This window comes from Anarhichas minor, unplaced genomic scaffold (assembly GCF_050575085.1).
Source record: "Anarhichas minor isolate MPS153535 unplaced genomic scaffold, ASM5057508v1 ptg000051l, whole genome shotgun sequence".
Lineage (NCBI taxonomy): Eukaryota > Metazoa > Chordata > Actinopteri > Perciformes > Anarhichadidae > Anarhichas > Anarhichas minor.
In genome coordinates, this window is record NW_027466497.1 from 2,026,029 (window position 1) to 2,049,229 (window position 23,201).

The window sequence follows — 23,201 nt, forward strand, 5'->3', positions numbered from 1 at the left end:
ACGCTCATGATAACCTGTAAATCTCATCCTCTTCTCCATACTTCCATCTTTCTGTTATTGCCAAAGAGCTTTCCCTTGAGTGATTCAGTACATCCGTATTGTGACAGTATTTGGATAGAGGTTGGACACAGAAGTTGGACAGAGAAGCAATACACACTTCAGAGACACAATCCTCACACAGAAATCTGAGCCCTATATTCTCAAAGGAAAAGGAAATCAAAGCATTCTGTACACAACAGATTAACTTGTGTGGAACGTAGTCTCTGTAGCATCTCTGGTAAATGTGTTATGTGATATGATATATTAAAATGATACCATCATTTGACAATGTCATTATTAATTTATACTTTTAAACTTTATTTTCCACAAAAAATAAATATAAACACAGGTATTTCTTCATAATACTTTAAACATTAAATACAGTTTTCACATAATTCACAAGTCATTTCATTTAATGAAGTCTGCACATTTCTGTACCACTTTACGGCCATTCAATATGCATTCACTAATGCATCTTTTGAGTTCTCTCTCAAGCTCTCGGAAAAATGTTTCATTTTCATACTGGATGCATGTCGTCGCTCCTCCATTAGTCAGCTCTCATGAACTAGTATGCGGTGGTCCTCTCTCTCTCTCTCTCTGTCCCTCGTTCCTCATTGCTAAATTATTCTGGTTAGCGGCAACGATCAGTCATTTACAATCCCAGAATTCCTCTGGTTTGGCTCTCCTTCTCTTTACCCATGTCTTCCCCCAGCCCACGTCCCCCAACTCGAGTGACCAAATCTTACTGGGTGAAAGGGGGGAAAGTACATTGTGTGTGTGCACGCATGCTTGTCTGCATCCACGTAGCGATTATCCCCTTGGGAGCAGAGCAGGATCCAGAGACCAGTACATTCCACGGTGTGGACGGAGCCATGGGAGAGGGAGGGGGGGGGGGGGGGGGGGGGGGGGTTCAAAGAACTCAAGGGGTTACAGTGTAAATCTCAGAGGACTATGCTTAAATCTGGTTCTACTGCATGCTCTCCCATACGCACTCCCACAATATCCCTAGGCCGACCGCAGACCCCCCGCTGCACAGTTTTTTCCACTGCCATGAAGGCATCTTATGACTGTAATCTTCTCTCATTGTGTAGTCTCATTTGCTTTGCCTTGGGGAGTGTTCTCAAAATGTTTCATTTTGAATAGGTCCATTTATCTGGCAAATCTCTGTTTCTCTGCCTGCCTCTGAGGCATCGAGTTCACAGTGCAATAGTTGTTCTTCCTTTGCCCCTTGTTTGAGCTCTCATTGTGTACTCCTGAAGGTCGAGTGTCATGTGCCGCAAAATATTCATAAAAATAAAAACTGGAAGACCCCAAAAAAAAACCACAGCTTTCATGGTCATGAGCAACACGTCGCCACATCAGACTGCATCATACATAATGCTTCTGCTTTGAGTGTGGCTTTAAGGTACCCCTACTGTTTTTCCCAGTGTGCTTTGCGTGTGCCTTATAATGGACTCTGGGGGAATGTGATGTTTTCATAGCCCCCATGCAGTTCACATAACTGGGAAGCAGGTCACTCCCGGCCTCCCCGGGTCCCCAGTTCACCTCAATCGCCAGATCCCCGTAGCTCTCACAGGGGTTGGGGAAGCATGCAGCCTCACCCAGCATGGGGGGGTTGACATGGCCCCCTGCTTCGTAAGACTTATCCGTCTGAAGTTCGGGAGCCTCCTGTCGAGCCGGTACCTGCTCGGCCCGAGGTAGGTAGTCTTGCTGCTGGGTACGGTATTTCTCCAGCCGATGGGAGACGGCGAGCTGAAGGAGCTCGATGAGGTTGAGGAGCAGGGAGATGGTAGCGATCACCTGAGTGTAGATGGTGAAGATGGTCTTCTCCGTGGGTCGAGAGACAAAGCAGTCCACGGTGTGAGGACAAGGGGACCAGGTGCACTCAAACTTCGCTGCAATGAAGAAGCCATCGTAAAGGAACCACAGCCCTAGGATGAAGCCGACCTCTAGGAGGACTTTCGACAGGATGCTGAACGCATATGCACACAGCAACCTTCCTTTCAGTTTGGGAGCTTTGGGTGGAGCCTTCTCAGCTCTTCTACCTCTCCCAAAGCCCCCTTGTTTCTCCTTCTCTTCTGCATTGTCTTCAGTCACATTGTTATCGTCCCTTTCTGTCGCTCTCCCTCCCCTTTTACCTCCACCACCACCTTCCTCTGCCTCCTTCTCATCCTCCTCATTTTCCTTGCCCTTCCCGGCCATTATAGCCACGTATCCAAAGTAGAAGATGGTCGGCGTGGAGACGAAGATGACTTGGAGGACAAAGTAGCGAAAGTGGGAGATGGGGAAGGCTCTGTCGTAGCACACAGCAGTGCAGCCAGGTTGCTGCGTGTTGCAGACAAAGTCAGCTTGCTCGTCATCCCACGCAGATTCAGCGGCAGTTGCCAGTACCAGCATGCGAAACAGGAAGAGAACGGTAAGCCAGACACGGCCAATGCCTGTCGAATACTCCTGGCCCTCCTCCAGCAGGTGCTCCAGGTAGGACCAGTCAGCTCTGGACATCCTCTGCTCCTAACACGACAGACGGGGGGGGGAGAATGAGAGAATGTTTGTGGAATAAAGATTTCAGAATTAGCTCACTTTTAGTGTTTATAAAACTACATATTTTTTTTAGAATACAACTGAGGATGCTAAACGAGGACAGGTTGTTTTTAAGTCACTGTCAGGCTGTTGTTGTTGAAAGGCTTTTCCGTCTGTTTAAATGGTGACAAGTTGTATCGGGTGCCAAGTTTAGTTGTAGTTATGCAGGTCGTATTTCGTTTACGGCTCCATTGCTGAACAGATTGGCTTGAATGTGCCACTTAACACCTCATGGATATATTTGACTTCCAAGACTACATTTTTAAAGGTTTTCAGCTGAAGCATACATGTTTAATGATTTCTATAAGCAACAAATGAGCTACATTTCTCCAACCTTTTCAGTATAATGGGGTCTTTTTACTGGGGAACATGCGTATTTGGCTGCTTATTAGTTCTTATTAGTTCTTCCATGAGCTCACAACGGTGTTAGGGTGGGCTCCAACTCCTCATCATCAAGATGTAAAAAAAACAAGGCCCCCCATGCACTACAATGAACTAAAACAAAAACACATGGCACTAAAGTTAACATTTAATATGAAGGGAAATAGTGCGCGCTTTCACAGTAAAACTGGAGTAAATCTCTTTAACACTACACAGCATTATTAAATGCAAACATTTATGAATCAATTAAAGTGAACTCATACTGGGACCGATTTCATAAAAGCATTGCACGCGCACACACACAAACACACACACATCTGAATAAACATCCTGTTTGTTCAGCAGAGTTGCGGCTGCAGCTGTGACACTTGTCTATTTGTTTAGACTGTTTCTGTTTTTTTGTTATTTCTTCCCCTCTGAGAAAAGAAAAGGTCCTAATGGCGACAATACCAACTTTCTGACAGGATGAGACAAGACAATGGACGGTCAGGGATTGTGGTCTGATAACTGGACTGATCCACCTCTGACAGCATTGTCTTCAGTGCCACTGTTATCTCTAACAAACATACCACAGAACACAGATACAGTTCACCACTAAGTATGTCACAGTATAAAATACAGTAAAACACTTTAACCAAGAAATCCTGTTCAACAGACACTTCAAGTTACAAGGCTTTTCACAGGACTATTGATGAGTCTACGTTTAAAGTAATTTCCAGCCTTATTATTGTTTATAAAACATATATAATTAAAAAAAAAAATACAACAAGGCAGGCTAATTAAATAAATAAGCATAAAACTCAATATTAAGGACCAAAGATTCACTGTTATTTATACTGAAAGACTGGTGGAATACAATAGAGATTCAGAAGTCCATCCTGTAATTCCCTATAGGAATAAAGAAAGTGATACAATAATAACACAAAAGTAGAATCACCCACCAAAAGTTAATAAAAAAACAATGCTAGGTACTGTTAGCCCCTTGGAGAATTGTTATTCTGGTTCTTAAGGGGAATACAACCAATATCAAACACAGTGCAACTCACTCGTTTAGAACTACAGGGACATATGATTATGTCCTTATTCCACAATATTAGATATTGTTTCTGTCACATGAACGATCCTAATCTGGTTTAGTTCTTAATTGTAAAAGTGTCTTACCTTTCTCTCTCGTGAAGCGGGGTTTGTCTCCTTCTTTGGTGTACTGGTCTCAGCACTCGGTGTACTTTTAAAGTCCCGTTCCGCTCCCTACAGTCGCGATCTGCGCAGCTCCGGTCGGTTTGTTTAAAAAAGCATCGATGTCATCGGAAAAAGTAGGGAGAACTTTCCCATGCCCGTTTTATTTGGTCGTCCCTCAGGAACTTGGTCCAGGAAATGGGATGGACTCAAAGTAGCTCTCGTTAACTGCGCACGGGGCGTTTGTTTTAAGGGACCACCCGTTTGGATTAATTACACGGGAGTATCGCCTGACTTCGCTTATTTAGAGGTTAAAGGCGAAGACGCTTAAGACGTCGAGGCAGGAATGGACAACACACTGGAAAGAGTGAGGTGGCCTTAAATGTCAAGTTATAAAGCAAAATAAACAATAAACAAACTCATAATTACAGCATGACAAGGAACTAGTAATATGTCGGTTTTTTTCACCAAGTCTCCTATTATCCTCCATGAACATGATTATTTAGCTGTAATATTCTGCTTCTAATCACATTTCTATCTTTGCCCACGCCGCCTGTTTTATTTGAGATAAAATATTTTTGGCCATCTGACTTCCTTTCAGACTCGTGTAATTTTCCATGATGCCACGCAATGGCGCCAATCACCTTGTTTCCGAGAGGCACATGACGCCGGTGGAGCCTCACACCAGCCTGGAATGTGAACCTCCTTTTTCTTGAAGTTGAAGAATAAATTCGTTCACCTCCTTAGGTTTACATAATTTGCTTGATTTGGTCAAATACAAAACGCCCGTTGCAGTATCATAGCTTTGATATTACATACTGCAAACTGAAACTATCGTGTGGAATAATTATCTTAAAATGTGTTCTTTACAATCTATGTAAATTACAGGATGAATCAGCGGAAAATACATTCCCTCATGTACTACACTTGAGCTATCTACTGATCTGAGTTTTGTCATTTTCTGCTTTATTTGACAGTTGTATTAACAACCTCTTACTTAGGTTCAGGCAACAAAACTACTTAGTTATGTTTTGGAAAAACATCATGGTTGGCGTTAAAATAAGTGAACATAACACAAACATCACTATTGTCTATTGTGACATCTTAATAACTCAACACCAGCCTTAAACACTGGTCTTCTGGTTAAAGTCTTTATACTTCATCATCACACTCCCAGAGCATTTTGTCTGAGCGTCTATTAATGGGACTGATGGGTTTACATTGTACTTACTTGAAGGCCTGATGTGTCTCATATAGGTGCTAAAAGGCGCCTTATGCAGCGGTATCGGACGCTAAGGGGCGTGACATAGCGTCAGTATTTAATGGATATCCCATTAAGGTTTGTTCTAATTTGATCATGTATGCAACAATTTTACTAGATTGATTTAGTGAATACAAATACTTATAAGTTAGAGCCCTACAGTGAGTGTGTGCGCTAGACTTAAGTGATTTAAGTTCATCTTGTGTTTCACTGATGCCATAAATAGGTTTATAATCAATTATGCCTCTTGAAATCATAAAACAACCTACCTAGTGGTATTATAGATTATAGTACTCTTGTCAGTAAGAGCTCTGTTCTCTGATGCAAACAGAAATCTCACCGTGTGTTTGTGCTTAGTGGAAACTGCAGCCTGTCCAGTTTTTTTGATTCAAGGCCCAGACAGCCAACTGGCTGTGCACACACAGGCTTTGTTTACAGATGTGTGGCTCAAGCTAACCCGAAGAAGCCCAATGTGGTTTTATAATTCACGTTGGCTGTGCTTACGCGTTGAAAGTCAGTATAGAGACAATGCAAAACCTTGAGGAACAGCTTGGCAATGTGCTGGGTAGGAAAAGGCATCATTTCAAAACAATTCTTTCTCCTTAGGAAGATGCAAACAGAGTATGTACTGTAAATAAAGGTTGCTGGAAGACTAGATTTAACATCTAAAATCAATTTTGGCACAAGTGAGGCTGCACACTGCTGTGAACATTATACCCAATGGCTTTCCCATGTCGGCAAGAAACCCAAACAGTGATTGATCGTGAAGAGCAATTTATTCAAATACATTTACTGCATTATAAAAACACAAATTCACAAACAGCCTTGCTAGTCATAATACCGTTCAGCACCATATCACATGCCATAACATAGTCTGAACAAATCCAACTGCACATGGCCACTCCAGTTATCACCTACTGACACCGTACTCAGTCAAATCAAAGTCTTTGCTGAGAAGTCATCTCCTCGCAGTCGTTTCCAATCAGAGCTGCACCATCATACGTGTCAATATGTAGATTATAGAAGCGTTAGGAGGCTGGATTCGTCCACTCGGCCGCCGCACAGAGCGGAGCTTTAGAAAAAGGCCGGCAAATTGGCAGTGAATCATCCTGACAGATCAGCGTCTTGCTCTTTCTTTGGTCATTACACCCGTAGATGAATGGCGAGGAGGGAAGTGAGGACAGGCGACAGAGAATAATAGGACTGTTTCCATTCAAGAGATGTGTTATGCCTTCCTGTGCTCGGTGTGTTCCCTCCCACTGGCACGGTTATCAATGAAAGTAATTGCCAGCTTCAACTTCAATCAATTCCTCACCGCTGGACACACTTTTACATGCACTATTGTATTTTATGACTGATTCAGTCCTAAGTGTAAATCAGTAATGCAGATATGAATGTGGGACAGTAACGCTAATTCAGAGATTGATTGTAACACCAAATTATGAGTTTTGAGGATGAAAAATCTTTGGACATTTTTTGTCATCTGTTAAAACCTATGATGAAAACATTAGGGCAGGTGTATCGTTGGGTTGAAATGAAACAACAAAACAACTAAATCACTGGATCCATTAACCTAACAGCTAGGTCTCTGTAGAAGAAAGAAAATATGACAGCCAACACATCACGCCCATGTTTGTGATTTCTTTTTGCCATAAATAAGTAATGATGGGAGCGTTATATCAACCCTACCTTGCTTTGCTAAATGATTAACTGCAACCACCGCCTGTAGAAAAACAGGCTGGAACACCCGCTCTATTTACTGACATAACATGGTTCTATTGAGTTCAATGTTAACTTTTAGAAAATACTGTGTCAAAACCCATGATATTTTTTCCCGCTAGCACTACTATGAGATTTGCATTTGTGGGTTTGAGTAATAACTCAACAACTGTTGAAGGTAATGGGTGATGAGCAACGATATATGGTACAAACATTCATGGTTCCCTCATGATGCCATCTCTTCTTGCGCCATCATCAGGCCAACATTTTTAAATCGTGCAATACTTTAGTTTCTGAATAAATACCTGCAAACCTGATGAATGCCACCGTACCATGTGTTTACTGTTAAGAAACAAATGTTAGCATGCTACCACGCTTTATTAAAGCGATGGACATGGTAAATAATATGAATGCTAAACATCAGCATGTTTGCGTTGTCAATGTGAGCATGTTAGGCACGGCGGTGCTTTGATCTAAATGCTAAGTACAGCCTCAAAGAGCTGCTAACATGGCTGTCTGGTTCCCGAGAGCATCCTTTATCTTATCGAGGAGAAATAGACATGTAAAGGCTTCATACATAGGAGCACTGCATTTGTAAGGATATACTTTCTCACATGAAATGAAAGAAAGATATTTGACAGATTGTGCATACAGAGAAGTCTCTGGGGAACAGGAACATTCTGGTGAAAAATAATCTGCACAACTACGTAAAAATATCGCTGCTTCTTCTACGAGTACGACGTGTGATATACTACTGTGTGTCTGTATTGTGTCGGTGTTTGTTTGCATGGTAAAGCACAAGAATCACTCAGTCTGTCACATTAACAGCACATTTCCAGCATAGACAGTGCTGCGTGTCTATCACTGCTGCATGGTTAGTAAAGATGTCAATGTTACGTGAGCTATGGGCTCTTGTTTGATGAAATATGCACGACGTTAGCAGAGCTGTAGATCTTTTGACATGAGGAATATATATATAGCATGTGTTGAAGTCTGATAGGCTGACTGAGGCTGATGCGAGACGGGTGATATCACACTAACAGGGTCTGTGACTTCACCGCTGTGCCAACTAAATACAGCTGCACCCTGCATCTCAGACATGCTATATCAGGTTTCTTTCCTTTTAGCGAACAATTCAGTGTCACCACTGGCTCCTGATTCTTTAGTAGGATTCCCATTCGTTTATATCGATACATTGTCTTCTTTTCTCTTCTTTTGTTCCCATTCATGTGTAAGCACAGTGTCATGTCACACTGTTGAATTCAGGGTTCATATCCAGTCAGAGCGTTGGCTAGATCCCCCCTGTGGTCTACTTACCATGCGTCTCCCAGCCTTATTACGCCTATGGGACCCGTCCCTGCCAGGCGCTATTGATCTCAGCCAGCTTGGAGCGACGCCATGAAAGTGCACATTGGCAGCTGATGACAGCTTTATTAGAAAAGGAGGACACGGCGGATCAGCAACTTTCCGCACATCAAAAGGCCCAAAGGGGATGATCCATGGATAGAGCTCATCACATTTGTTTGGGGATCAATTGAGTGGCTGTTTTTTTGTTAAGGTGATCAATCCGTTTTTGTCCAGTGGGGATAATGCACTTAGACCACAGGTAAACATGAGCCCTCTATTGGGTATTGGATACTGTGATAGCCCCCTTTTTTGAATGCCATTATTTGTTTGTGAACTCTTCTGATTATCATTTTGAAAAAAAAAAGCTTTTTTTCCCCTACTAATATTTCTGTCAAATCATCTCTTGAATTTTACAGTAACGGAAACCAATAGATGCCTGTTGTAGTTGTTATGATGTGTGGATGTGTATTTGTATATGCTGATGGGATTATAGTGAAAGGTTGTGCAAAATTGAATTTATTTTAGATGACTTTTTCTTAAGATTGATTCTTATGGGAAATAGCTGCTTTGGTAACACTCGGACCGTGAAAGTACGCAAGGGTGGTTATGTTTTTTTTAAAATAACAATCCAGCCAATGTTTCTGGACCACGAAACAGCATTTCCAATTTATTTGTGACCGTGGAAATTCTGGTATTCAATCTCAAGATCTGCAGGAAAGTAGAATAAAAAACCCACTAAATTCTTCCATGACACAAAATTGTAACCAGTGGGTTGACTTTATTAGAAGTGAGCCGAGGTCAGGCCCTTCTGACATCTGTCTTTACCGTAGTTCAGACGAGTGCTAATGAAGATACAAACAGATCTGCTGGCAGGCTGTGAAGCAGGTGGCGCAAGGCCGAGCTGTAAACGATTCTAGCCTGGTGATGAATGCCCTGCCACATACATGAGGGGTGACGGCGTGTGTTGTGCTGTGTTGAAAATGCGGGTATTACACTTTGACCCAATGAACCGATAAATATTCATTAGGCTGCCTTTCATAGAGAGAGAGAGAGAGAGAGAGAGAGAGTGTACAGCTACATCTCAGTGGCCTTGTTATGTAGGAAAATGCTGTGCCATGGCTGAGCTGGAGTGCAATTGAGTAGGTGAGGTGCCACAAACATAATGAGGCTAATACTAAAGCGTTATTTTCTCTCCTAAACTTTACATGAGCACTAATGCACTCTTGAGTGAGAAGACATTTTGCCTGCAGCAAAACTTAGGGCCCAGGGTTGCATGCTGATGTTCGAAATGTCCGTGTGGGAGGTTGACATATTTAATACACATAACCAGCTCCTTCTGCAATCATTTTATGGTAATAGGCCTACTATTCGGGTTGGTTTGTATGTATGTATGCATGTATGTATATGCGTATTATGGCACATGTATGGCAAGCATATCCACTTCCTTCCCATGTAGGCAGTTACCGACACGATCTGAAACTTAACCTTATAAAGTAATCAAAGGTGGATCCAGTCACAAAGCATTCAGAAGACTTTCAGTGAGTTTCAACTTAACTAAGTCAAGCGAGGTAGACCTGACATTTTGGTCCTGAAAGTCAACACATATATTTCTAGTGTCAGAATTCCGGTGGTGAACAGTTATAAACACACAGACAACCAGACGCACACTCTCGCCGACAGTCTCACACAGTGGCCTGTATCAGTGTCACTGACCATGGTGCTGAAACTTAAGTCTGCCAATGCAACCAAGCTGCTCTTGTTCCACAACTGTCACTGCTATTAACAAATAAACAGGACTATTAAATTAAACATTAAAATACTGGGGATGAGTATAATTCACTGGCACATCACTTCCCATGATAACAAAGCAAGATCCTCAATCCTCATCAAACGTGCTTCAGCAGTAAATGTATGTGAAATACTGTGTGAATGCCAGTGGGCGAAATTCACAAGCTGTAAAATAAAACAACGAATTATGTTTTAAGAAAAAATATTACTTTTTTACTGGACCTCAAAGTCATTAATTTTAAAAGCACTTTGATATCATCAATATTAATCAGCTCTGAATGGGGGTAAACTCTGTTTTGCTAATGAAGGGGGAGCTGAGAGAGGTATACGGAAGTTGTAATTTACCATCCTGTAGTGTTCAACTACAGTCCAAGTGTTCAAATTCTTCCGTAAACATGATGGCTGAAGTTCAAAATGGTCCGAGGAGGCTCGACGTGTTTCTGTTTCTGTGGGAGCAGCAGCGCTGAATGTATTTACGCAGCATCATGAGAAATTAACACCGAAGGTGTTGCTCGGCGCCTGTGAAAGTGACGCTCCCAGTTAGGAACCGACAAAAAAAAAAGGGCTCCAACGCCCTCTCGGTTGCACTCGCGCTTGCACTCGCGCTTGCACACCTATTCAGTCTGTCTCTGTGTGACTTCTCTTTCCCTCACATATTGCAATGCTACACGTGCACACGTTTAACCATTTTCAGCAGTTCATCTTAAAGTTCAGGGGGAAAAAAATGCAGGTTATCATTTGTATTATTATTAGTTACTATTTGCAAGTATCATCTTAGTATTCAATCATACAATAAAACACTAATGCAATCATTAAAAGGCCTAAAGGCCTATAGAAAATTAGTTTTTATTTCCTCCCCCCTCTCACTCTCTCTCTGCTCTGACCCATTTACAGTAGCTACCGTCTAAGTTAAGTGCCTGACGTGATGGCGTATTCAGAAATGGCGACTACGCTGCTCTAAACATCACGGGCGAGGTATTGGCCTCATCTGCACTCTAGTTCGTGTTTAGTTTGAACATATTAATTCGTCAATCAGATGGGCCTAAGCAGCTAAAGAGATAGCCTACAACCCTGAGCCCCCATCCTAGCCCTATAAATCGGTAATGAGTAGTACTTTTGTAATGTCAAGTAAAGTTAGGAACTTGACTGTTAAAGTTGCCGTATCAAGTAGCCTACAATGATGTTGTTGGGAGTGGATTTAAGGAAATCGTGACGAATGCCACATTGGAAACACGTGGCATATAGATAATTAAAAAAGACAATATATATTATATATATGTGGTTCTTAATAATTTTAAAAAATCACTCGACTAGCTGAATGGTTAGATTGATTTATTCAGTGTGTTAGCCTTGTCGGTCCCCGCGGTTGTATTTGGCCCCTCCTAGAGCAGCGGAGAGGGACCGCTGGATCCCGTGGACCAATCAGTTTGCCGGTATTATTTCAGTGGGGAGCACTGCCTGTGAACCAGAGAGGGGGAGAAAAGGGGAGAGAGAGAGAGGGAGAGAGAGAGAGAGAGAGAGAGAGAGAGAGAGTGTGAGTAAGAGCGGATGAGGCACCGCTGGTCTCTTCTACCTCCGTTCTTCTCCACACAGCGAGCGCGGAGCTGCGGAATAGGCGTGCGTTTCTGTTTCTGTTACTCCAGAGAGAGAGAGAGAGAGAGAGAGAGAGTGTGAGTAAGAGCGGATGAGGCACCGCTGGTCTCTTCTACCTCCGTTCTTCTCCACACAGCGAGCGCGGAGCTGCGGAATAGGCGTGCGTTTCTGTTTCTGTTACTCCAGAGAGAGAGAGAGAGAGAGAGAGAGAGTGTGAGTAAGAGCGGATGAGGCACCGCTGGTCTCTTCTACCTCCGTTCTTCTCCACACAGCGAGCGCGGAGCTGCGGAATAGGCGTGCGTTTCTGTTTCTGTTACTCCAACGAAGATTACGTTGAGTGAAAACGTCGCAAAGAAACCTCGACTTTAAGGTAAGGGCACTCGTTTAGCGGTCTCGGATAGGGGGGAGGTGCAGGTGCGCCTGTGCAAAAATCTTCTTGGAACGCTCCTTCTCCGTGCATGCAGTTGCACGCAGGCGTTTCGTCTTTTGACTGTACAGTGCGGATAACGACTGGGTATTGGTTTGCATTGGCGCTGCCTTCCGCGAAACTGCAGGGACGGGTCGGTGCGCTGTCCGCGGGGCTCCCAGCTGTGTCAACTTGACAGGAGAAAAATGAGAAGTTGCGCCATTTGCGAACGCAGGACGACTCCAATCCCCCAACCTCGCGTACACGCACTCAAACGCACAAGCACCAAATGGTCTTTGGCTGGCAATTTCCAAACAAATGTGGAAAAGACTCGGACATGTTGTTGATCGCCGAGTTCCATTCGTGCGTAACCGTTCGTTGACAGTGATTGCGCGCTTGTGCATGTATGTGGTGCGTGTTGCAGCCAGCGTGTGTATGTCCCGCAGAGGAGTTAGCGCTGGCTGCAGAAGTACCGCGTTCACACCGCAAAGTAAGAGGTGCACAACGGCTTACGGGAGGAGATGATTCCTCAGTCAGGACCACCCCGGTCCAGGAATCCTCCAGGGGGGCCGCTGATGGCGAATTGGGGGTCGTACTCCACCTGTGTAGAGCGGATGATTAAAGGAGGGGAGTTTTTACAGCGCAGTCGTGCTTCTCTAATGCACGTTCGGCTCTCCTTTGGCTCTTAAAGACGATGGCACTTAACATCTGTTTTCTCCTAAATTATCTCAGTCACCACCTCTTTTCCTGTATGCTACAGCTTTGTCTCTGCAACATAGACCCTCTTTTGGCACCGGTTTACTGCATTTTAAGGCATTAGTTGGCTTATTTGGATGGTGTGTGATCAAATCAGATTGTTATCATGTCTCATCCGCACTAACCAGGTGTGGTTTGATACTTCTTCCCATGGTGTGAGATGTGCATTTAGATGTAAAGGGTGACTGCGGGGATTTATGGGTCAATCACAGACTGTGTAAACTTGAGTTGTGTTTATCTAAGTAGCATTTTTGCCTCTGTGAATCCAGGCTGTATCTTGCTTAGTGTGTGGATGTGTGTGTGTGGTGGGGGGGGGGGGGGGGGGGGGGGGGGGGTGCCTTAGTTAATGCATTAAAAGACTCGGATGTCCTCTGTGATTTACATTATTTGAACATCTGGTTACATGAAGCCAAATATCACTGTATAATGAAGTGGAGTGTTGACTGACTGAACAGGTATACTGTAGAGTCAATGTAATAAATTATTAAAGCTACACTAGGGCATCAAATTCTCGGCTCTGTAACACACTGGGCCTGAATACTCAAACCCATCTTCCCTTGAAACGATTCAAACCACAAGATGAAATTAGTGTTGTAAGGTGAGTGAGTGTTCCGTTAGCTGACCCCCTCCTGCATCCTGATGGTTGCCCTTCATGTCAGTCTGCTGCTTGCACACAGTTTGAAGAAAGAGCCGGTGACACCCTCAATCAACTGCACTTTTCTGTCTGCACTCGGTCAGATGTGAAAATGGTGTGATGAAACAGCAGGTTCAGTTACACAGCAGGACACTCTCTGAGCGTGTCCTTCCATCAAATGGAATAGAAGGGTCAGTTTGACAGGACAGTGAACGATTACACAGGAAAAAGATTGTCAATACACTGTAAATAAAGTTTTTTCTCCCGCTTTCTTAACTTATATCAACTGTCAAAATATTCATCTAAAGAAATTACAGTTTTTATATCACATTTCCATTTTTAATTATAAATCCATGTGCTGTGGGCGTAAATAACGCCGGCGTAAATAAGCGAATAAAATCCCTGACATTTTTTGAAAGACTTCCTCATTCGCCATGAACGACATGACATTAAGAAAGCCAGATTTATCACAATGCAGGTTTGCTGTGACTTATCAAGTCTCATTCAACCTTCAAATTGATTTTCTTTTCCTGAACCAAGTAAAAAAAAAAAAAAAAGCATAGGCAATATGAGATGGATATTTCTTGCAGTGTGCAGGTTTGAATTTGCCGAGGCTCATTCTGTTGCATCAACACGCATTGCATAAAATCCCATTATTTCTTTTCACCATCACATAAGAGGCGCGGTAATGATGCTCCGTCTTGATGGGTGCACGAAGATGAAGCGCCGTCTTTGTTTAAGGTTCCCCGGCACACAGAGAGGAAAACGAGATGCTGGGAGTGGGACCATAGACTGTATGAAATAAACAGAGTCTCCATGACATCACACCGTGTTGTGAAGCTAAAAGTGGGTGGTTATGACAGTGCCTATATAGCCTAACTCTAAAATGTGCAAAAAGGTGGATCATTGGGGCTGATGCGGGCCTGGGTGACACAGCAGAGGAGACAGATAGCGGATGGCGACCTGGTACAGTACCCATCTGTCACTCAAAGCAGCCACGCTCCTAAATTGAGCCTAACTTTACATAATTTAAACGGGTGAGTTGTATAAAATATCACCTCCCGTACAGTTGACATTAACAGGGATATAGAGACTGGAACCGCTTTTTTTGTACTAGGCTGTAAACATGTTTCTTTCTGCTGTTAAGTTGGAGCTTGTTGTTGTGGAGCCAGCCTCAAGTGGCCATTTGAGGACCTGCAGTTTTTGGCACTTCCGCATTGGCTTCATTTCTCAGCACCGGATAGTTGCCGTTTGAGTGGGACAATCAAGGTGCCCCTCTAGCGTGAGTTTTGTACCAGTTAGGGACGTGTCCACGTGTCTTTTCGAAATAGAATTCAGTCTTTACAGGAAGTTAGGTTCAGGCAACAAAACCACTTATTAAGGTTTAGGAAAAAAGCGGGATTGACGTTAACTTGACTGACTAACTGAGTTGTGAGTGACAAAAGAGTCATGTGACTAGCAACTCACATGAGTCACAAGAGTAATGCTCACAATGACAATGCCAACATGCTAATGTTTAGCAGTTATGATGTTTTTTCCATGTTCACCATCTTAGTTTAGCGTGTAAGCATTTCACTAAACACAGAGTGCAGCTGAGGCTGATGGGTATTTAGTTGTTCAGGTATTTGCATGGTCATTCAACAAAGTATTGGACACATTTTAACTTTTGACCTGATGGTAACCCAAGATGAAAAGCCAGGGGATCACCAAAAATTATATCACTCTTCATCCTAAAGTGGACTTAAATGTTTCATGGCAATCCATCCAACAGTTGTTGAGACATTTCACACAGAACCACATGTGTCAACCTCACGGTGATGCATCCAGTAGTTGTCAAGATATTCAGTAAAAGCCAAAAATGTCAACCAGCTTGTGGTGTCTGAACATTATCATCCCTATTGAGCCACGCTGCCAGCATGGATAGAAACAACCAGCTAAGTTTGACACTCATAGAAAAAGACCACCCTTCCAAAGCCAAGTGATGCCAAAAATAGAGTGCCAAGGCTTTCTAACATTACTTCTAAAACATTAAATGATTCCAGACTTAAAAAAAAAACTTAGTTTGGACTTGACACAAGGTTTGCTTAATGTAATACACGGAGCATATGTCTAATGGTTTGTGGACCATCTTTAAAACACTGAACATTATTACATATCAGATTTCCATGCCATTAATAGCTGCTTTGGAGTTAAACCTTTCAGATTCCTCATTACTTTACTCTCCCAATACGACATGGCACTCAAATCCTGGAAGCAATACTGGTCTGGATGACAAGTAGAAGGGCTTTAACCTCTTTTAAGGGGTTGCAGTTGTTACAGTTGTCTCTAAAGCCGACCGCTGCATGAAAACGCAGGGCTGAGGAGACGGTGCTGTGTGAAAGAAAACCTCCCCATGTTGATATAGCGCTTGCATTTAGAATCGAGATGAATAGGTGCTGTTGATAACAACAAATTGGGGTATCAGTGGCTGGCTATGCACGTATTCCCTCCCAGCCACGGCTCTTATAAACCATGCTGAGTGTTAAGCCATAAAGAGGCCATTTTGCATATTGCATATCAATAGAGCATTCAACTCTCACACTGGAGGTTTTATTGGGCTCTCACATACACAGCCAGCACATTGGCGGCCATTCATGCACAATATATATGCACGCCATGCTCTGTCATCCATGTGCTGTATGGAGGTCAGGTTTAAAGATGTCTGGTGATGGAGACATCAACCAGTCAACTTTTATAAATATAGAAGCAGTTTTTTTTTTTTTTTTTGCAGCCACATCACTAACCTGTAATGGGAGTTTAAACAAATCAATGTACAATAAGAATGACATATGTGACGTGAACTACACTCTAAGCGGATGAAAGTCAGCTTGGAGGATCAGATGTGGCGAGATTCTCAATTTCAAATATCAGGATGCAATTCTTCTTTTCCGAGTGTAATAATCAGCTCAGGTTCTGAAAGGGCCACCATGACTGATTGGTCTAATCTGGCTTGCTTGCTAATATCCTCGTGGTAATTAACAGCACAACATTTACCTTTGGGTTAATCAGTGGATGGAACATTTGTCATTTAAAATGTTGTCCTACAGCCGTGTGCATCTGCCTCACTGAGCCAAACAGAAGGGAGGAGGGAGATTACTGTCGTTATGAAACGCAGGCCGGCAGAGATGAGGTGATTAGATGCTGCAGACGTTATTGAGGCTAAGAAAAACAGGTGCGTCAATGTTTTTTCGAATGCAGAGTGGATTCAGTATTAGCGAAATGTTGCTGTAGATGGAAAATCCACTATCCTCAAGCTTGTTGTCGACAAACATTAGCCATTAACACAATGCACTAACAAACTGAAGGAGGTGCATTACTTATACCCCAGCTATGCAAGTGGAGTCAGTCAATTATGTCAAAATCCATGACATTGTATACAGTGAGTCAAACTTTTTTTTAAATTTCTCCCCTTCTCCGTCACACATCAATAAGGAGAGACACGTTTAAGGAAATGCTTTGAGTTTTCAAGAAATGTATTTATTTAATACAGTGTGCAAAGGATAAAAAAGTTGATGTTACACATACATTTATTAGGCGGCCTACTCAGCCTGTTTTTTGCCATGTCTTTCAAACGCCTAGCCCCGCCTAGGAATTAACACAGGCTTTTATATACTTTACAGTTACTTTCATTTATATACATTTGAAGTCTCCAAGCCTATGCCAAAGTCATCAGGGTTTGGAAAGCTCCTTCTAGAGCCACTAAGGACATTACACTACTGTTTTAAGGATTCTTAGTCTTACAAATTCAAAAAATGAACACACCCAGCAATTGAGCCAGTTGTCAGTATGGCCAATATCATTCCCTTGGGAATTAAATAGATGTCAAGGATGTTCCAACCGTGCCTAAAGCCACCTTGACATTTTCTAAGTGTGTTTGTAGGGAAATTAATGCAAATCTTTTTTCCAGTGTCAAAAGGGCATTTTGCTTTTGGTGCAGTGTCCCCACTCTCTGTTGGCAGGCTCGGAGAGTTGGCGACAAGACAAACACTATTAAAATAGCGAAGCCTGTATTGTAAATCCAGATTCGGTGGAGAGGGCGTCACTTTGATATCATGCATTTGCATATCCTTCACACTTCTCTTCGAACTGTCAGCTCTTCCACTCATATCCATAAAGATACCTTCATTGTTGCTATAATGGGAGCTGCTCTTCCAGGAGAGTTAGCACCTTGTTTTGACACAGTGATGAGTATTTAATCACAACCGCTGTCGGTATTGCAGGATAATGGGTCAACCCAAACCAATAACCACTATCCGTGAAGTACACGCTCACAATGGATATGTACGGGACGCTCATGCTCAAAAATGATGTAACGTAGCGAAAGATACCCACCCAACCCCCCCAAAACTGCAAGACCAACTCTGCGTTTGAATCGTCTTGCGGATGGGACCTGAAACAGAGCTCGCAGGCAAGAGGCAAGGTTAAAGAGGCGAGGGTAATTGCTGTAACCCATCTGGGTGGAAAAATGTTTGCTCGTGTTCCCAGTGTACTCTTCTCTGATGCACTTAGGCATGAAATTGTTCCCCTTTCCACCCTAGCAAGCCCCAAGCCCAAGTCCATTGCCCACTTCTAGCCAGGCGAGTTGGTGTGTCTGTAAACGCAGGGGTAGTCTGTTTGCCTTTGGTCGCCCGCGTGCGGTGTTTATTGGAGTGCTTGTTGATGTGTGTGCGTACTGTGAGGGGGTAGCGGAGGAGGGGTGGGTGTTGTGTGTCAGCTGGGTCTCTCCATTCCTACTAACTGACTGACAGAATAAGTGAGCGAGCGCTGCATGGAGAACTGCGGCAGAGTGATCATTGAGCATTTCACACTATAATCAGAGAAAGAGAAAACAGAGTGAAGATAGAAGCTGATTTTCGAAAAAAGGCTCAAGTGCTCCTGGAAATATTAGCATATGTCCATTTATATATTCATAGAGGAACGTGTGTTTGTGTGTGTGGATTGGTGTGTTTTCAGCTTGCCTTCTTTCATGATTAATGACCATGAGTTACAGCCATTGGGGAGCATTGGAGTTCAACAAGTCATACAATATAAAAAACATGATTATATTCCTGTGTGTGCATGCTTCTGTCTGTGTGTGTGTGTGTGCAAGTATCTGTACTCACAATAGAAAACCCCAATAGAGAATGATATGTACAACATGCTTCCTGCTGTGTTAAGGACTTGAGAAACGCTGCCCAGGAGATGTGTGTTTGCACTACATATTCTTACTGTATATTCTATAGTAATTGTCATGGGGAACACACACATCATTGTTTCCCATGAAAATTGTGTGCAGGATAAATAATATTAAAAAGCAGCTGGCTCCCAGAGACACGTTCTTTTTCCTTGCATGACCGCATTGATGGGACCCACTGCTGCCATTAAAAATGTCATAAATGACTCTTATTTATCATGATGGAAATGAAGCTGAAATATAGATGAATATAGATGCTCTTAGTGAGTGCAGTAATCAGTGTTATTTCATTTGAAGAAGAGTAAACATGTCTTTAAAATGTCATAAAAATGTCTTTTCCTGAATAAAAATCGGTCGGTCGCTAACAATGAGTCTTCAGACAGAAGAAAACAAAATCAGGCTTCTCATTCAGCCGACAATAGCTGAAATGACATCTGTTGCTAGCTGTTATAGCATCAGCTAAATTGTTAATGCTAGTTCCATAAGTTACCTGAAAACTCACCAGCTGACTTTTCACTATTTCCATTGAGGCTAGATAGAGGCCTCTCTAGTTTTGAGAAGCGAGGGGAAATCAAAATATATATATACAGAAGAAGTAATTACTAAAAAGAAATCATTACCAAATCTCAGTATCACTTATAAAGTTATTTTAAGGGCCTCATTTATTCATTTATTCATTTATTCATTTAAGGTACTTCATATTTTACCCTAATCTGCTATTGGCCAAAATACGTAAAATATGATGTTTGGTTTCTTCAAAGAAAGAAAATAAGACAATTTGATGAATTTGATAATGATTTTGGCAAATTGTTTTATTCATATTTATAGATTAAACAAGATACAAATATGTATTGTTTTCCTGAAGGATGTTCATGTCATGCAATATGTGAAACTACTTTCTAACTTGACTAACAAAAAGGCATCAAGACACACTAATGCTAAAAGGCAGAGTTGAAAGCTAACTAATTGAGTGAAAAGTCTGCATCCTCTTCTTGTCATGGTATTAAAGGGTAGTTAGCTAGTTTCCCAGGATTATAGTAGCCTGGGGCAGATAAACAAACTTTAATACCTTAAATCCATTCCTTTTAATTTTGCTTTTTGTAAAACACAAAAACAACAAGTGCCATAAAACACTGCTCAAAAGCCTTGGAAAAGCCTTGAAACAAGTTGATTGATTGGATATGAAATTATCGCTCCGCAGTGGCAAGTAAATGGGAACGACATGAGAATACTTGATGCCAGATTTAATGACGGGTTGAACTGGATGTTTTTATACGGTCGAGGCATGGCTCTGCCCTCATGCTGGCACCGGCGGGATGTGGTTCACCTGAAGATGATCAGAGGACGGAGAAGCAGGAGGGGGACTGCAAGAATTAAAGTGGGTGGGATGATGGCCTAATGGAGTGGATGAGCAATTACATCGATGAGTCAGGGTGAAGGGATGGCAGCCATTTGATGAATGGGTGATGGCGGGGAGCGAGGTGGGAGGGAGAGAGATATGAAATGATAGAGAGTAGTCTTTAAATGCTACATCAGACGGGAGCTATTCATTCCATTTACCCCCGTTCTCTCTTCAAGGTGCACGACTTTTTAAAATGTCTTTGTGCCTTCCTCCTCGTTTGCTCAGTTTACTCATTCCTTCCTTCATTCCCTCTCTCATTTTCTGGCTCCCTTCCTGCCTTCTATCTTGTCTTCCCTACTCCCTGTCTTTTGGCTTTTATATTTTCCACTCCCATTCCATGCTTCCTCCTTCCTTCCTTCCTCTTTCTTCCTCTTTCCCTTTTTCCCTCCGCTCCATTCATCTTCTCATTCTCTCCATTCCTCCCCCATCTCATCTTCTGCCTATTTCCCTAATGCCCTCTTAATATCTGCCTCCATCTCTTCTTACCCTTCTCTATTTTCTAGATGTTGTCTCCCATTTTTATTTAATTTGTCTAACCTCTCAGCCTTACTTTAATAGCTGCCATGCTTAATATCTCCCCCGCTCCTCTGTCCTCATCTCGTTGTGACCTCTACCTCTCTGCCTCTCCCCCCCCTCCTCCCCCTCCCAACAATAACATTTCGGGCTCCCCATCGCTCTCCCTCACCGAGTTTTCCTCCGTCTTTTACATCAAGCAGTCCCTTGCCTCCTCTCTACAGCCCTCTCTATCTCTTGTAAGCGGGGCAGGTGGCGCAAGTACATGCTTTCAATGGGACATGTCTGCACTCAGATTTAAATAGATAATGGCAGAGCCCTAGCGCTTGTTGGGCTCTCTGAAGGCACTGTTGCCAGGCATCACTGACATGCATACGCCAGCTCGCCAGCTTGCAATATTGATATCAAGAGAGAGGAAGTGGCAGTTATTTTTATACCCCCCCCCCCCCCCCCCCCCTATATGCCAGCTTTGTTTTTTTACACTTAAAATTAAACCCCATTCTTATTATATCATTCTTATTATTATTATGACCTCCCAAAACAACAACATCAGTGGTTTCATCAAATGCTCACATAAGACATGTTTAAGTTCTAGTGAAAAATGGATCATGACTCTATGACTTGTGCCCATTGGGAGCAAAGGGGAAAGTAGCATGACATTGTTGTAGAGCCACAAAGTCTGCAGAGGGGGGGAGATCCATCCATCCATCCATCCATCCATCCATCCATCCATTATCTGTAACAACTTCTTCTTTACTGGGTCACGGAGGGCTGGAGCCAATCACACATCGGGCGCTTTTCATTATGCTAACTTCCTCTCTCCTCCCGTTACCCGAAAATCATTCTCCCTCTTCCATTGCGGAGGATCTTTCAATTCCTTAAATGCAGCTGGAGGAGAGAGGAGGCTTCTGGAGGAGAAAAGACACAACACATGTAACTAGCATAATATATTGACTCTCCGTCACTGACACGTGCAAAACTGATGCTGGAGGGAAACGTAAAACGTCATATAGTTTGAAGCTTAGTGCCACTGACCGAGCTGCATTATTTGACACATTGGTGTGAAAATGTGTTGTGTAGGTACACGGTGTAGTAAGAAGGAGAAATCCAATATTTTCTCTCTCAATAGCACTTCCTATACCTCAACTCAGTTTTGTTTTTTTCCACATTTGAAATATGAATACCTTGCAGCATGGCACTAATTGGAGTCACCATTGTGTAAGGTGACATGAGGCCAGAGATTGCTGTGGCAGTAGAAATGGCGACCTGATGTCATTCACACTAATAGAACTAATTGGTGACACACTTAATTTTCTAATTACACTGATGACAAAATGATTAGTATTTTATATGGATCAGTCCAACCATGGTGGTACAAGGATGAGGCTGGTGAGGCAGTTAGAAAACTGCTGGTTTGGAGCCTGCAACATCCGCCGTCTGAAAATAGTCTGTGAGGAGTCCAGCAATGAGTCATTTTTGTGCATGATTTGAGCCCTTAAAGGCTGCAGGAGCATGTTATGCGCTTTAGTTCAAAACATCATATGAATCGGAATTAATTTGGAGCATTTAGATGAGAAAATATATAGATGCTAAGTTTTTAACATGGAGCATCAGACCAGATCATATCATCATTAATGATCTTTTGTAAAGATCACAAAGATAAGATCGCCAACACGTTTTCTTTATCATCTCGTTCTCCTCTTTCCTCTCACACCGGCTGATATTGTCATTTGATCAAATGTCATGCTCTCATGAAACCTAATCATAGGGGTGATTGTTTAGCTTCCCCACATAGCAATGCACAAATAACTATCAGTTTTACCCATTCTGTCATAATCACTAGTCTTCTGGACTGTTGGGCAGCTCATCTGAGATTGGCTGGTCAATCAGAATAGCCTCGTCATCATTTGTAACTCCTGCAGTGAAAAAGGAAAAGATGGAGACTTAACTTTAAAAGAAAACACGCTCTTTTCAAACGTAAGTAGATATATTTGCCGGTGAATTTTTGTGCTTTTCAGACTTTTCAAGCCTTCAAGGACAGTCTAATGGGAAAAATACAGTCATAGGGAAATAGCATAAAGGGAGAAATAAGTGGAGCTGGAAGAAAATAATAAAAAATATGCCTCATTGTCTCCAGGTATTCATGCTGAGAGCTATGGGCTGGTGCTTGAGGAAAGATGGGGGACAATAATATAGAGAGTTGTGTTTACGATCTTATCCGGTTGTTTTCTCTCATGTAGTTATTCACTACTTTTCCTGTAAAGCCTTCTCCTGGAGGGCGTTTATTTCCTTTAAAGAATACAGGGTTGGTCCCTCAGGGGGGGGGGGGGGGGGGGGAGGGGTATTTTAGGGAACTGTTTGTGTTCGACTGTCAGAGAGAAAGGTAGAGAAGGG

The 23,201-nt window shown here is 42.6% G+C and overlaps 1 protein-coding gene across 1 annotated transcript; it reads right to left on the reverse strand.

The window, feature by feature from the left end:
- Window positions 1–333: 333 nt before the first annotated feature.
- Window positions 334–4,617, reverse strand: gja4 (gap junction protein alpha 4). The gene is made up of 2 exons (XM_076075301.1): window positions 4,162–4,617; window positions 334–2,550 (listed from the first exon to the last, which is right to left on the reverse strand). Exon 2 carries the CDS (start codon window positions 2,539–2,541, stop codon window positions 1,408–1,410), a length of 1,134 nt encoding a protein of 377 aa, XP_075931416.1. The 5' UTR covers window positions 2,542–2,550; window positions 4,162–4,617; the 3' UTR covers window positions 334–1,407.
- Window positions 4,618–23,201: the final 18,584 nt, after the last annotated feature.